The sequence below is a fragment of the Brassica rapa genome, chromosome A10, assembly GCF_000309985.2.
Source record: "Brassica rapa cultivar Chiifu-401-42 chromosome A10, CAAS_Brap_v3.01, whole genome shotgun sequence".
Taxonomy (NCBI): Eukaryota; Viridiplantae; Streptophyta; class Magnoliopsida; order Brassicales; family Brassicaceae; genus Brassica; species Brassica rapa.
Window position 1 is genome coordinate 17,120,679 of NC_024804.2, and position 14,734 is coordinate 17,135,412.

A 14,734-nucleotide genomic window follows, 5' to 3' on the forward strand; every position below is an offset into this window, starting at 1 on the left:
TTTTCTCATATTAATAATGTCTATTTTTCACATTCATGGCTATGAAATATATTTTCCCATTCCACTAACTCTATTCCATTTTTCTTAAACCTAAGTTTTTATTTTTTGTTGACAAATATAAAATGATTTATTCAGAATAAATTAAATTTAAATATAGAATTATAAAATACTAATAGTGATATTTATATATTATTTATTTATTTATTCAGAATAATTTAAATTTAGTAACAAATGATTTAGAAACTGATGTTTGATCATGTTCCCAACATTTAATCGATCTGTTAGAACTTAGAAGTCAAAATATTTAATAGAAATGATTTTGACCTTCAAACTAAAGCCTTAAAATAGTGGACTTTATCAAGTTGGGACCTTGAGGGATATTGCTGAGAAACACTCTGGAAAAAGAAAACCAGGTTCCAAGTAATTTTCAGTGTTGAAAGTCACTATTTAATTAGCAGCAAGATTTTAGGTTCTATTTCTTAATGACTTTCAGTTTAGTCTGGTCTGACGTGGTCACTTGGGTTAGGTGAGGCCTTCTCCGTCTTCTAAGTCTCTTTTTATTTTTGGACAACCTACTATAAGTCTCTTAATTTAGTTTTTTTCGTCGACCTCAAATTTAGTTTAATAATACACAAACCTGAACAAGTCACCAGACTTCAGTACCGAATGAAGCCTTTTAATGCCCAACAGGAATCTTTCAGTTGGGTATATAAGCAAAATCTTTGAAGCAATTAAATGGAACCCATGATTTGGTTCATAGCAGTCAAAGATTAGAACTTGTTGAAATGAATCGAAAGAAACTTATAATAAAATGACTTTTTAGAAAGCAAGGAATCATAGCCAGTCTCAAAGGCAAACTGCTTTGAGTTTTTTTCTTACAAAGTTGTCTTACATAAGACTGCTAAAAGACGCTACATGTTTTGCAACTGACCCCAAACCAAACCGAATTATCTAGACATCAGTTTCATCTACACTTTGCTTGGCACGATACTGACGATCGTTACTTTGGAAACGGTTGCAGCTCTCTGATTCTCCTATTTCAGTATCACCACCTTCTGTTTCACTTGGTCTCTCGTCTTCTGCCACACGACCAGCATCAACAGTCTTCGTCTCACTACAGTTGCTACCGTCTTCTCTGACGTCCTTTGTCTTCTTCTGCGGAACAAAGGAGACTTTCTTGAAGGATTCTGACTCTGAAGTTTCTAATCCTTCGGAATCCTTGGGAATGTCCGTGTACTCTTGTGTTTGGGACTTCTCATTCAATTCCGAAGATGGATCAAAGCTGTAACAGGTGTACTTGGAAGGATTTATCAAGTAATCCGGTACCTGAGCACCACTTCTACTCCGAGGCAATGCGCTTTTTAAGGAGGCAGCAACTGAATAATTATCTTCAGGCTCCTTCGATGTTTCTTCAGAGACATCAAACCTGACTCGCTTACTTGTCCTCGCTTCAGAATCTGAACTATTCTCCTTCCTTTTGAGTATAGGTTTCGGTGGCACAGATTTAGAAGACTCTTCTGGGTGCGGTGTTGGCTCTTTACTCTTCGAGGGGATAAAGCCAGAAGGGCTAGACTTGTTGGCCTCGAGTTCATCTTCCTTCAGCCTAATTTTTGCAGCAGCATGGTTAGCACGAGGATCACGAATCCGCATACCACACGGTCTGGAAATGACATCTTCCATAGACACGCCTTTACCAACATCCTCTTTCCCTAGTGCGACCTTATCATACTCATCTTCTTCGTCCTGCGTCAAGAAGCAAAAAATTTCAAGCCGTGAGGAATTGTTTCAATGGTTTAAAAAAAACAAAATTGTTTCACAGCAAAAGGCAAAGAAAACAATGCTCAGTATCAAAGAAAACGAGATGTTCTCCTACTAAGTCTAAAAATTGAAAATTCAAGAACCTTTTAATTTGCGAAAGAACTAGAAAATTTAGGCTACCTTTCCTCTTAACCCTAAGCTAAATCTCTCCTGGAGATTAAAGTTAATTCAAACTGATATGAGCCTTGGCCTAAATCTTCTAGTTCTTTCTCGTGTGAACAAAGGTTCATATCAAGATCATTGTGTTGACAACTCACATACTACAAAACTCTATTATCTTAATGATATGAATACATATGAAGCCAATTGTTCCCTAGTTTTACTTAAGCTAATATGAGTAAGCGTTTCCTTATTTCCACAATCCTTGCCTAACCAAAAACAATTGATTATACCTCATCGTCGAGGGTACGGTCAAGGCCCATGGATGCTCTGATGCTCCAATCATCATCATCACCATCAAACTCCTCGTCACCGCCTTCCTCTCCCTCCTTCCGATCAGTGCTCGAGATCCTCTGCTGTCTCAGAATCTCGTCGAACGATGACGCACAAGGCATCTCTTCCCTATCGTACGAAGCGAGCTGCTCTCGCTTCCACTCCCGCTTCTCCACTTCTGCGCCGGAGAGAGACCACACCGAGCCCGATTGCGTTTGCCGCAGCGGCGCCGCAGAAGACGTGGAGGTAGTAGTAGAAGACGTGGAGCGGGAGAAGGCGAGAGATCCGAAGATCTTCTCGACGCGAGACTGAAAATCTTCGCCGGCCATCACAGATCGATTTGGGGAAGAATGTAAAACCGCCTCATGCGTGATCTCTTCTGATTGTACTTAATTTAAGAAGATGAAATAAATTTAAACTTCTAAATGGGCTTTTTTTATCTCGCTCCTGGGCCCATTATCGGCCTATTTGAGTTTTCAAGTCCGTCACTGTTTTTATTTGTTCTTGATATCCTCGGAAGGAATATTTTTGGGTTTGTAACAAACTTAAAGATAAAACAAAAAGATTTTACAACTGTGGGCCTGATTCAAGTCTAATGAAATGAAAGAGGGGACAGCTAGAAAGGAAAAAGAGATCACTATAGTAGTACTAGTATTAGATTAGTAGGTCGGAAATAATATGAGAGAGAAACATAAGTATAGGATATGATAACTAGAAAGACCAGAGTCATCAGATAGAATATAGATTAGGTCAAGTTGAAAAATATTAACAAGTTGGTTACTTTGATGATGATAACGTTGACCAAAAAAGGATTGATATATTTCTTTTACCTAAGTATCTAAATTTACATGTCCACACTAGACTGGATACATGAATATTACGAAGGAGAAACTTTCATCCAAGGATAAGCGAATACCGATTGGTTTGAACAAAGATTGATTGCAAAACTATGTTTAACACGATCTTGGCTAAAAGGTGTATATGATCGGTGATGATTAAACAATTTTCTAGCAGCTGTACAATTTTATCATAATTTATGATTAAACAATGTGAATTTGAATCTCATATTCGACTGTAAAGTCTGCCAACAACAAAAAGTAAAAGATGTTGGTGTCCATTTTTTCTAAATTAACTCCCTTTTCTTTTTGCTTTACCATTTTTTTCCACCCTATAATAAGAGATTTATTTTATTTTTGTAAAGAAATTTTAAAAATATCTTTAATTATTTATACCCCACGGACCACTCTCTCTGTCTCTCCGGAACAAAAGGTAATGGAGAAGCAACCAGAGCACGGGTCCCACACCCCCTTAGCTATTATCATTACTCCACTCATAAGGATTGCGTTCACTACACGCGCATCGTTAACTCGCACTACATAACTTCACACGCGTATTAAAACGCGTAAGAAACGGGAGTCCTTGTTTTCTCAGATGACGACCACAGTCAGACCTCTCTCTCTACTCCTTTCCCTCTTCTTTTAATGTTACAACCTTGAAACGACGCCGTCTCTTACCAACCTTCTCCATCTCCGGCGGTAATAATACGACACAGTTTCGCCGCCTTTTCGGTTAAAAAAATATCACGAAGACGGTGAAGTTCTTTTCTTTCTTTTGTCTCTCTTCTCTACTCCCGAGACACTTGCATCTAAAAAAACCACAACTGTTTTTTTTTTCTCTCGATTTCACTGAAGGTTTCGTCTAGACAAAAAAAAAACAGCTCGAATTACGCTAAGCTCAAGTCTTGGGAAGATCATCGGGCTTTTGGTTTCTTTGTCAGTTCGGGAAGTTTAGGTCGGAGGGAAAGAGGATCTCAGTTTTTTTTTCTTTTTGGGAGACATAGTTGTCTTTAGCTTTTAGTTTTTTTTTTTTGTTTTTGTTTGGTTTCTTCCGTGTGATGTTAACTGGTGTTTGGGTCGAAGAAGAAAGGGAAGTAATCATTTGCTCAAAATGCATTTCACAAAGCTTGATGACTCTCCCATGTTCCGCAAACAGGTTTGTTTCTACATATCTTGGTCTCTTTCACCTTTGTCCTCATCTCTCGAGTCTTTTAGCGTCTCAGGTTAGAGTTTGGTGTCATATCAAGCAAGATTTATCCTTTAGGCTGTGAAAAGATACAAACTTTGGAGACATTAAGATGTGGAATTTTGGGGTTTCACCGACATTTATACCCCTAAACTACTAGAATGGGACTTCTGTGTTATCTTCTTACTTGTATTCTCATGCTCACTGTTTTAATTGGAGTTCTTGCTATATATATACTCTAGAGATGTGCAGAAAAGATTACAACTTTTGATGTAAAGAGAGTTACTAGCGTAGCTCAAGTTCTGTCCAAAACCTGTTCTTACTGTGTTACTCGGGGTTTCCATATTGATAAGTTTTTTTTTATTGAAACAGTTACAAAGCATGGAGGAGAGTGCAGAAATATTGCGGGAAAGAAGTTTAAAGTTTTACAAAGGATGCCGCAAATACACGTATGCTCTACATTCTCGCAAATATGTAGGATTGTAGATGTACTTCTGGCTCAAACAGACATGAGAACATGTCTTCTAACACATAGATTGTCCTTGATTTGTCAGTGAAGGGTTAGGCGAGGCATATGATGGAGACATTGCTTTCGCAAGTGCTCTTGAAACATTTGGTGGTGGCCATAATGATCCCATTAGTGTGGCTTTTGGAGGTATGCCTGACTGCAAATAACTCTTAAGTAGCATATATCTGGTGAAAATTGGAAAATAAAACTAGTTTAATCTAAGGTGCTAATACTAATAGACTCTAACTTGCCGTGACAGGACCTGTGATGACGAAATTTACAATTGCGTTGAGGGAAATTGGGACGTATAAGGAAGTTCTCCGGTCACAGGTATGCTAATAGTTTTGTCTTATTTCACTGGAAATGGTCTTTACATAGATTGCTTCACCTTTAGACATTGTAATAGATTTCCAAATTAGATCAAGTCTTATCAGTCCAGGTACTTATTTTGATGAGTTCTCATTGTCAGGTGGAACATATTCTGAATGACAGATTACTTCAATTTGCCAATATGGACTTGCATGAGGTTAAGGTACAAAGCTTCTTTCTCTCTTCTTGGGCCCGCTTTGGATAGTCCAGATATTTCTTTTTCCCATTTGGATATGTAATCCTGAGAGATCTTTTTCTTTTCCTCTACAGGAAGCTCGAAAGCGCTTTGACAAAGCTAGCCTTACCTATGATCAGGTATCCCTATGGTCAGGGTTTTCTTCTTCGTGTTCTCGACTCTGTTGGTTTCTGTTTCTAGTTTCGAAGTTAACTGATTAAGTTTCCTATCGTGCTTTAGGCCCGTGAGAAGTTTCTATCGTTGAGGAAAGGTACAAAAAGTGACGTTGCTGCTGCTTTAGAACAGGTATGGTGCATAACTTTAGTTGTTCCTAACATTTGAATATCAAGTATTTAGTTTTTTTTTGTCTGTGTGTCACTAACATATTTTGACACTGTCAGGAACTTCACACTTCGAGGTCTATGTTTGAGAAAGCTCGATTCAACCTTGTAATATTCTTTTGTTTGATCTTGGTTATTAATTTCAAATCAATATACCCTCTTGTCACATTAATGCTAATGTTGGAATAATCTTTTGTTTTCTTTGGTTTCCCTTATTCATGCTCAGGTGACTACTCTCTCAAATGTTGAAGCCAAGAAAAGATTTGAATTTTTGGAAGCAGTCAGCGGAACGATGGATGCACATCTTCGTTACTTCAAACAGGTAAGTTTGTTAGCTTCTTCAGAATATTAAAATAGTCTGAGAAGATTTGTGTAAAATCTTAATGCGGCTGCTTTCAGGGTTACGAATTACTGCATCAGATGGAACCATATATCAACCAGGTCCGTTTAGTTCTATGAACTTTTCTAAGATCATTTATGAGTTTTAACATGTTATTATTGTGCTGAGAACGCTTAGATAGTAGCATTTACGAAAATATTTATACTTCCAACTCTTTTTTTCTTTTTGCAGGTCTTGACCTATGCACAACAGTCCAGAGAGAGATCAAATTATGAACAAGCAGCACTTGACGAGAAGATGCAGGAGTACAAAAGACAGGTTGATCGAGAGAGCAGGTATGGTTCAAACAGTGCTAATGGATCCCCAAATGGAGATGGCATACAAGCGATTGGTAGAAGCTCACACAAAATGATAGACGCCGTTATGCAATCTGCCGCAAGGGGAAAGGTTTAATTTAATATCCTCTTAACATATGAATGAGACACCTCACAAGAATGTTATTAACGTTTCATGGTACTTCAGGTGCAAACAATACGGCAAGGTTATCTCTCTAAACGCTCTTCAAACTTGAGAGGAGACTGGAAAAGACGGTTCTTTGTTCTTGACAGCCGTGGAATGCTGTATTATTACCGGAAACAATGTAGCAAGCCATCTGTGAGTTTGTGTCTAGTGCAATGCAATATCTTCTTGAACTATTCTTTGCACACTCTTTGACTTAGTTGAGTTGATGTTTAGGGGTCTGGGAGCCAGCTCTCTGGACAGAGAAACAGCTCCGAGCTTGGGTCTGGACTTCTAAGCAGGTGGCTTTCTTCGAATAATCATGGTGGAGGAGTGCATGATGAGAAGTCTGTAGCTCGTCATACAGTGAACTTGCTTACCTCAACAATTAAAGTAGACGCTGATCAGTCAGATCTGAGGTTTTGCTTTAGGATCATTTCACCTTCAAAAAACTACACATTGCAGGTTTGATTCAGAGAGTGTTTGTTTGTTTGTTTGTTGCTGCCTTTAGACCTTCAATAGTTTTCACTCAGTGATAACTTATTGTTTGTCAGTGCAGGCTGAGAGCGCACTCGATCAAATGGATTGGATAGAAAAGATCACTGGGGTGATTGCATCACTGCTTAGTTCTCAGGTCCCTGGTAGCCCCATGGAAAGTGGCCACCACCGGTCTGCTAGTGAAAGTAGCTCATATGAAAGTTCTGAATATGATCATCCCACTACTGATGAGTTTGTATGTGAGAGGAGCTTTATGGGGTACAATGAAAGGTCATCTCGAAATTTCCAGCCGCAACGGTCCATTAGAAAGGGTGAGAAGCCCATTGATGTCCTGAGAAAAGTCTTTGGGAATGACAAGTGTGCGGATTGTGGAGCTCCAGAGCCAGACTGGGCTTCTTTAAACCTAGGTGTTCTTGTTTGTATTGAGTGTTCTGGTGTTCACCGAAACCTTGGTGTGCATATATCAAAGGTATGTGATAGAAGAATCTGAACATTGATGGACCTTAAGTTTGAAATCAGTTTAGAGCAATCTGAAAATTTGGCTGTTGGTTACAGGTTAGGTCACTCACTCTGGATGTGAAAGTATGGGAACCTTCTGTTATAACTTTGTTCCAAGCTCTTGGGAATAATTTTGCAAACACGGTCTGGGAGGAGCTGCTTCATTCAAGGAGCGCCTTCCATGTTGATCCAGGCTTAACAGGGTAAAACATTCGCTTATAATTCAAGTGTTGACACCTCTCATCCAAAGCTATAAGAACCTTAATCACAAGAATGTGCAGGTCTGATAAATCAAGAGTGCTGGTTACAGGAAAACCTAGCTATGCTGATATGATATCTGTCAAGGAGAAGTATATACAGGCAAAGGTTTGTAATCATCTTCTCTTTATTTGATTCCTTATGTCAGAGATAAGTGTGAAGCTTGTTTCATAGTTTTTTGTTTGTCATTTGACAGTATGCTGAGAAGCTATTTGTTCGGAGATCAAGAGACTGTGACTTCCCACAATCAGTTGCACAACAAATGTGGGATGCAGTGTCTGCCAATGATAAAAAGTCTGTTTACCGTCTTATTGTCAACGGTGAAGCGGATGTGAACTCTGTGTATGACCAACCATCTTCCAGCTCTTCGTTAACGCTTTCCAGAGTGATGTTAATACCTGAGAGGCCACCAACGCGCGAGGACGTGCTACTCAAGTTAAGAAACGAGTTGCTCGATAGAACTTCCTCAGGTTTCTCTTCAAGTATTCCACCAGAGGAAACTGGAGGCTGCTCTCTGCTTCACTGTGCTTGCGAGAAAGCAGATATTGGGATGGTGGAGCTTTTGCTGCAGTATGGTGCGAATGTGAACGCTACAGATTCGAGTGGTCAAACGCCGTTGCATTATTGTATTCTCAGAGGCAAAGCGGTAGTTGCAAGACTGCTTCTCACGAGGTGACTTGGCAAAAAAAATCTCCCAACGTATTCTCTTGGTAGATCCTATTGGTAGTAACACAAATTGAGTTAATGTTTGCAGGGGAGCTGACACAGAAGCCGTCAATGGAGAAGGAAAAACCGCTCTCGACATTGCTGCAGAGTCGAAATTTACTGATGCAGAAGTCCTGTCTCTCCTTTCAGAAGCTGCGAACGGTTACAATCACAGACAGTGCTGATTAAAAAGATACAGAAAGAAGCTTAAGAGCATAGAAGTCTTGGGGAGATATGTTTCAATCATTACTTTCAGAAGAAGGGACTTCTAATTGTCCTCATCCTACACTTGTCTCGGGCAAGCTTAGCCTCCATATTATGTATTATTTGATGTTTTGTGATGGATATAGGCTGCTTAATGGGAAGTTATAGAGTGTATTGTGTTGTGTCGTGTTGTGTGTATTTGATGTTACGATTATAAGCTTGCTCTCCGTTTGTCATGCGTTGTAACGTGTAAGCAACTTGCGGCTTGTTCATTTCTTGCAGAAGTGTTGACCATAAAACGATTCATTAGCTTATATAATCTTATGGTATTGGTTTTGAATCTACCTCCACGAGAATCGTTTCAAAGCTAATAAGATTGTACCAAAGCTGAGAGAGATGATAAACTAACTATACAAGAACAATACCGTCTTTTAAAAACGTGTTCAAATCTGAAAACAAGACCTCACTTAATCACTTTGATACCAAAGCAGAAGCTTTTTAATTATAATTATTGCAAGAACGGTAAAAGGAGAAAAGCAAATTATTCTCAGACAAACAAAGGGAACATCTTTTGTGTAATAATAATCTCACACGCTAAGACAAAGTTGCACACATTCCTAAGCCTCCCTCCCATCCAACGGTTCTACATTTCACTTAGCTTATCTAATTCAACGGTGGAGATCTCCTTCTCGCATTCTCCCCTCTTCACGAAACTCGATGTCTTTGCTTTCGGCCACTCATGACAAAGCAACGAGAGCTGCCTTTCGTACGCGTACGTGGCAACGGGACCCATGTTTACTAAGGACCGTCTGACATACGAGGTCCCACTCTAAGGCGGGAACCCATTTTTCCTCTTTTCTTGTATTCTTTTGCGTGCAAGTGTAACAAGGATGGTCATGCTTTTTGTGAGGAGAGAGAGAGAGAGAGTTCACGGTCTCGCAGATACTGTTTCTTGAAAAGAGAGTGTGTGTTGTTTCGTTTGTGTGTCTCTGTCTGGTTGATAGATAGTTTTGTTTGTTTTGTTCATCGTTTCAACCACAAGATATGTAGAAACCAAGGGAGAAAAAAAAACGTCATTGAAGTTTGTTCTTTTGATTATTTTGAGACATAGTTTGAGTTTCTGTTTGTAGCTTCTTGGAAAATTTCAGTTTTTTTTTTTAATTGTGGAGGAAAAGAGGGAGAATTTTCAGATAAGAATCTTTGAGCCAATGGTTCCATTCATCTTCTTTGTAAACATTTTGAATTGAAGATTCCTTTTTTCTTTTTCTTTTCTCATTGGTTTTCTCGAGAATATATTGTGTGGGTTTGGGAGAAGAGGATAGGAAGAGAGAGAGAGAGAGAGAGAGCTTCACTGTAGTATTAAAAAGACTTCACTTTTCTGCTTCTTTTAGCTTTGAACACAGCTTCAGCTTTTGTGTCCGAATCTTGAAAAACTTATATGCTTTTTTCTTTCTCTTCAATGGAGCAAAGAAGAAGAAAGAGATATTGCAACACTGTCCATCTCCTCTTGTTCATCTTCTTAGTCTTCTCTTCAAGAACAAGCGCAAGTTGTCGGCGAAGAGCTGTGAAACACTTATCCACAGCTCCACCTTCATCTACACCACTGGAGTCCAAAATCACTTCAAAGGTTATCGTTGTTAGCATCGTCTCAGGGGTTTTAACAGGATTGGTCTCGGCCTTAGCGTTAGCTTTCTTGGTCCGTAGCACTGTCAAGTACCTGAAACAGACGCCAATTCTCAAAGGCCCTGTGGTGTTTTCCCCTAAGATCACACCCAAGTCTCTTCACGCAGCTCTTGCTAATGGCATCCAGTTGCTCGGCTCAGACCCTAACGGTAAATACTACAAGATGGTGCTTGATAATGGTCTAGTGGTTGCAGTCAAGAGACTAGGCTCGCTTGAAGGAAACGGCGGCTCACCAGAAGCAACTAAGTCGGTTAAGAGAAGGCTGCAGAAGGAGCTTGAGCTTCTTGCTGGGTTAAGAGATAGGAACCTGATGAGTTTAAGAGCTTATGTCCGTGAATCAGATGAGTTCTCTCTGGTGTATGATTACACGCCCAACGGTAGTCTTGAGGATGTGATGACTAAGGTTAGAGCTCAAGAACTAGAGCTAGGATGGGAGATTAGGCTGAGAGTTGCCGTTGGAATTGTCAAAGGGCTTCAGTATCTCCATTTCAGCTGTGAGCAACAGATTCTTCATTACAACTTGAAACCTACGAATGTGATGCTTGATTCTGAGTTTGAGCCTCGGCTTGCTGATTGCGGATTGGCCAAGATCATTCCTGCTTCACATACATCAGTGTCTTGCTACTCAGCTCCTGAGTCTTCTCAGACTAACAGGTGCTTGCTTAGAATCAACACCATCACCTTTGAGTTAAACTCTCTTTTTACTAACATAGGTATGCAAATGATTGTGACACAGATATACAGACAAAAGCGACGTCTTCAGCTTTGGGATGATATTAGGTGTTCTTTTAACCGGGAGAGACCCTACCCTTCCTTTCTCAATAGAAGGTGCAAGCGGAGGGAGCTTAGGACAGTGGCTGAAGCATTTGCAGCAAACGGGAGAAGTGAGGGAAGCATTAGATAAGAGTATTCTTGGAGAGGAAGTGGAGGAAGACGAGATGTTAATGGCTTTAAGAATCACCATTATCTGCCTTTCTGACTTTCCAGCAGATCGGCCTTCAAGTGATGAGCTTGTCCACATGCTTACACAACTGCACAGCTTTTAGCCCCAATGTTCTTGTACCAAAACCTATCTGTGAACATATGTAACTGCATCTCAATATATTTCTTCTCTTATTGATTAAAATAGATCACACGAATGGTCCAAGAAATCGTTCTCATACCAAATGAAAAGTGTAAAACAAGTAGTAGACGACAAGCAGTTCTTAATGAACGTAACGTAGAACTCAGAAGCAATACAATGGAAAAATTGCAGATCAGGCAAGTCAATTTTCTACTTGCATTGTCCTAAGAGGTGACCCGTTGCCCAGTCTTGGTTGTATCAATAACTCTGAGAGGTCACCGCTCTCAAAGAAGGATTTGTGAAGGGCCTCAACGCATCCTTCAGCTTCATCATCATTTACTATAAGCGAAATGTTTACCTGCAAGAAATAAAATTTGTTAGTCGTGTACTTAAAGAGAGTTTTGTGATAAGCAGTGTATTATTATTACCTTGGATGCTCCTTGTGATATCATCTGGACATTGATACCTTTTGTCCAAAGAACATGAAACGCCTGCCCGAATTCAATAAATAATTAGGTAAGAAATGATTTTCTTGATGAGAACTTTCAAGGAGGGAAGAGATCTACTAACCCTCTCTAAAATCAGGGAGGAATGTTGAACATTCCCAATCAAAGAGATTATAGCTCTTCCTTTTGAGAGATTCACAACTGCAATTTTCTCAAGTTCCTCTACTACATGATCAAGCTCCTGTTACAAGGGAAAAAATAGATAGAAAAGTTCGTTGAGAAAAGCATAATTTATATGGATTGGAAAACAAAGTGTTTGGGATTGAACAAGAACTTGCCTGTTGAATCAGTTCCCTGCTCCAAAGTTTTGACGGATCCAATGTCAGAGATAAGCTGACTTCACTAGTGGCAACAACATCAACGGATATTTCAAGGTCCTCAAATATCGAAAACACCTGGCCAAAACAGTGAGATTTACATGCAATGTTAATTATTTAACAGTATGATTATGGAGTGGAGCAGACCAATTCGGACCTTGCACCAATAGATGAGTTCTAAGGTGATTACATGCTTACCTTTGCAAGAAAGCCAACTTGACCAAGCATTCGGGTGCTTGCTATGTCCAGCATGGTCACATTGCGTTTCAGAACAATGCTCGTTAAAACTGTCTGTCATATGAAGAAGAATAAAGTTTTAGTTCTCTGTGAAGGACATGAGCTGCATAAAAAGTAACACAGATTTGGAGAGACTCTATACCTTGGTCATGTCTCTTGTTTTAGTGATGATAGTTCCAGGAGCTTTAGGGTTATAAGAGTTTTTAACCCTAACAGGAATCTCACCCTCTCTTGCTGGCCTCATTGATTGTGGGTGCAAAACCTGCAGCAACAATTATAATTTTTTTGCTTATATCACTGTAAAAAATTTCTGTGTTGCCGCTAATAACTGCTAAGTAGAGTGGGACCTGTGCACCAAAATAAGCTAGCTCGGCTGCTTCATCGAATGTTAGAAAGGGTACTGGTGTAGCTCTTTTATAAATTGTAGGGTCACAAGTTAGAACACCATCAACATCTTTCCACACCTACTCCAAACAAACATCCAAACTTAACAGAGATGCATACAACGTTGTTTGAAAAATAACATTGAACTTCAAAGGCTGGTTGTAGAAGAACCTGAATCTCTTGCAAACCCAACGCTTTACCAATTGTGGTTGCCGTCAAATCACTGCCACCTCTACCCAAGGTAGTAATCGCACCAGTTTTCCAACCCTATTATTGATTTTTAACTAATTAGGCAAACCACACAACAACTTGAAATGCAAATTCTGAAGATTGCAAGCTTTTAGCAAAATACCTTCCCAAGGAAACCCGTTACAATAGGAATAGCAGGATCATGCATCCAATCATCATATAATCTCTTGGCAACAGCTGGATACGTTGCTTCCAAGATATCCCCATTTGTGAAATCATCCGTTGTAATGAAACCAATTTCAAATGCATCATACTGCAAAGTTCATACTCTAGTTAGCTACTAGTCGCCAAAAAAATGTTTGATTGTGCTCAAGAAAGCTCAAACAAAATTTTACTGACCAATTTAAAGTATATACACTTTCAACCTGGGTCTCATATTTTTTCATCCAACAAACCATAACTGAACCGGAACCGAAATCTAGATTGAACATTTCTAGCCTAATCAATTTTACTAATTAGTCAACAAAACAATATATATGTACTTCCAGAGAAAATTAAACTAATACTAAAAATGATGGTGGGCACACCTGGCGTGCGTTGACACCGATTTTATTAAGATAAGCTGCGAAAATCCTTGTAGACAAACACTCTCCAAAAGAGACTAAGTAGTCTCTGGTTCGAAGTGTCAGCTCCTTCATCATGGCTATGCCTTTCAGGAGTTGCTCCAGTTCTTCCAAAAACGCTACAAAATGTTTTCCCAAATTAACAAAAAAAAAAACAGAAAGCAATACATGTAGTAGGCTCTTGGATTATTACCAAACTCATCACATATGAAACATTAATGAGCCTACTTAAAATAGCAAGAACAAAGCTCCAAGTGTACAAAGTTACATGAGCAAACAATACTATTCTTACATGTAACAACAGAGGGATCGATCTTGAGCTCTTTCACTGTCCTGAAACAACAGAAAAAAACACATTCTTTACCAAAACTAACAGCAAGCAGAGAGAGTGATACTTTAATGTAGAGTGAATCAAAACCTGAGATGCAATTCCTTTATAACGCTCAATTCCTCAATCTCAGATGCATTAGAGACACCACAGCTCACAGCCTTCTCTCCCGCCTAAACTAACCAACAACTCAGAACCTCAAATTCAAAACTTTAAACATCAATAACAAAGTCTAAAGGAGAGAGGTTTCAGACATTACAAGCAAGAGATTGTTTGTTGTCTTCCCCATAGCGGAAAGAACAATGACCGGACTCTCTTCCGGAAACGCCAAAATCAGATCCGCCACTTCCCTCATCCTCTCCGCCGTCGCCACCGAGGATCCACCGAACTTCATTACGCACGTGAATCTCTTCTCGTCCCCCTCCCTCTCCTTTATAACGTCTGTCTTCTCCTCTTCCATAACAGCTCGCACAGTGCCTTTGAGACATGAACCCGAGACATTCCGTGTGCAGGAGGATGAGCCATCTCCAATGGACAACAAGAACTTCCTCGGGCATTTCAAAGCTGTGAAACCGACGCGACTCGGAGAGATCGGTAGCGTCGACGAGTTCCGGTGGCTGGTGAAAAGAGCATTGCAATGACACCGAACCCTAGCAGCCGCCGCCATCCGAGAGGAAGAAGAAGAAGACCGAGAATGTGTATTGATAGAAGTGGAGAGAAATCGTACGGCTCAGACGC

The 14,734-nt window shown here is 39.7% G+C and overlaps 4 protein-coding genes across 5 annotated transcripts; 2 read left to right on the top strand and 2 right to left on the bottom strand.

Annotated features, from left to right (window-relative positions):
* Window positions 1-786: 786 nt before the first annotated feature.
* On the bottom strand, window positions 787-2,652 carry LOC103846582. The gene is made up of 2 exons (XM_009123526.3): window positions 2,211-2,652; window positions 787-1,743 (listed from the first exon to the last, which is right to left on the bottom strand). The coding sequence occupies exons 1-2, from the start codon at window positions 2,577-2,579 to the stop codon at window positions 952-954; spliced, it is 1,161 nt and encodes a 386-aa protein (XP_009121774.1). The 5' UTR covers window positions 2,580-2,652; the 3' UTR covers window positions 787-951.
* Window positions 2,653-3,528: 876 nt separating this feature from the next.
* Window positions 3,529-8,970, top strand: LOC103846583 (ADP-ribosylation factor GTPase-activating protein AGD3). Of its 2 annotated transcripts, XM_033282154.1 has the most exons (19): window positions 3,529-3,841; window positions 3,942-4,242; window positions 4,645-4,721; window positions 4,827-4,927; window positions 5,040-5,110; window positions 5,250-5,312; window positions 5,420-5,464; window positions 5,565-5,630; window positions 5,726-5,773; window positions 5,892-5,987; window positions 6,065-6,106; window positions 6,237-6,452; window positions 6,528-6,659; window positions 6,741-6,968; window positions 7,063-7,470; window positions 7,557-7,702; window positions 7,781-7,865; window positions 7,954-8,429; window positions 8,512-8,970. In XM_033282154.1, exons 2-19 carry the CDS (start codon window positions 4,198-4,200, stop codon window positions 8,645-8,647), a joined length of 2,481 nt encoding a protein of 826 aa, XP_033138045.1. In that variant the 5' UTR covers window positions 3,529-3,841; window positions 3,942-4,197; the 3' UTR covers window positions 8,648-8,970. The 2 variants fall into 2 exon arrangements, with proteins under 2 accessions (XP_033138045.1, XP_009121775.2); XM_009123527.3 differs by having other exon boundaries at window positions 3,529-4,242.
* Window positions 8,971-9,251: 281 nt separating this feature from the next.
* On the top strand, window positions 9,252-11,475 carry LOC103846585 (inactive leucine-rich repeat receptor-like protein kinase CORYNE). The gene is made up of 2 exons (XM_009123529.3): window positions 9,252-11,003; window positions 11,086-11,475. Exons 1-2 carry the CDS (start codon window positions 10,105-10,107, stop codon window positions 11,393-11,395), a joined length of 1,209 nt encoding a protein of 402 aa, XP_009121777.1. The 5' UTR covers window positions 9,252-10,104; the 3' UTR covers window positions 11,396-11,475.
* Window positions 11,440-14,726, bottom strand: LOC103846584 (aspartokinase 1, chloroplastic). The gene is made up of 13 exons (XM_009123528.3): window positions 14,256-14,726; window positions 14,087-14,169; window positions 13,961-14,001; window positions 13,633-13,787; window positions 13,209-13,358; window positions 13,028-13,123; window positions 12,820-12,936; window positions 12,615-12,734; window positions 12,434-12,526; window positions 12,197-12,313; window positions 11,983-12,099; window positions 11,841-11,903; window positions 11,440-11,770 (listed from the first exon to the last, which is right to left on the bottom strand). Exons 1-13 carry the CDS (start codon window positions 14,661-14,663, stop codon window positions 11,615-11,617), a joined length of 1,716 nt encoding a protein of 571 aa, XP_009121776.1. The 5' UTR covers window positions 14,664-14,726; the 3' UTR covers window positions 11,440-11,614.
* Window positions 14,727-14,734: the final 8 nt, after the last annotated feature.

Excerpts from the sequence above, each read along its gene's own strand:
- LOC103846582 (XM_009123526.3), bottom strand. The coding sequence starts at position 2,579 with ATGGCCGGCGAAGATTTTCAGTCTCGCGTCGAGAAGATCTTCGGATCT. Across the intron at positions 1,744-2,210 it reads ACCGTACCCTCGACGATGAG|GACGAAGAAGATGAGTATGA; the intron begins GTATAATCAATT and ends TTCTTGACGCAG.
- LOC103846583 (XM_009123527.3), top strand. The coding sequence starts at position 4,198 with ATGCATTTCACAAAGCTTGATGACTCTCCCATGTTCCGCAAACAG. Across the intron at positions 4,722-4,826 it reads AAAGGATGCCGCAAATACAC|TGAAGGGTTAGGCGAGGCAT; the intron begins GTATGCTCTACA and ends TTGATTTGTCAG. Across the intron at positions 5,631-5,725 it reads TTGCTGCTGCTTTAGAACAG|GAACTTCACACTTCGAGGTC; the intron begins GTATGGTGCATA and ends TGACACTGTCAG.
- LOC103846585 (XM_009123529.3), top strand. The coding sequence starts at position 10,105 with ATGCTTTTTTCTTTCTCTTCAATGGAGCAAAGAAGAAGAAAGAGATAT. Across the intron at positions 11,004-11,085 it reads GAGTCTTCTCAGACTAACAG|ATATACAGACAAAAGCGACG; the intron begins GTGCTTGCTTAG and ends ATTGTGACACAG.
- LOC103846584 (XM_009123528.3), bottom strand. The coding sequence starts at position 14,663 with ATGGCGGCGGCTGCTAGGGTTCGGTGTCATTGCAATGCTCTTTTCACC. Across the intron at positions 13,124-13,208 it reads TAACGGGTTTCCTTGGGAAG|GGTTGGAAAACTGGTGCGAT; the intron begins GTATTTTGCTAA and ends AATCAATAATAG. Across the intron at positions 11,771-11,840 it reads TATCACAAGGAGCATCCAAG|GTAAACATTTCGCTTATAGT; the intron begins GTAATAATAATA and ends TATTTCTTGCAG.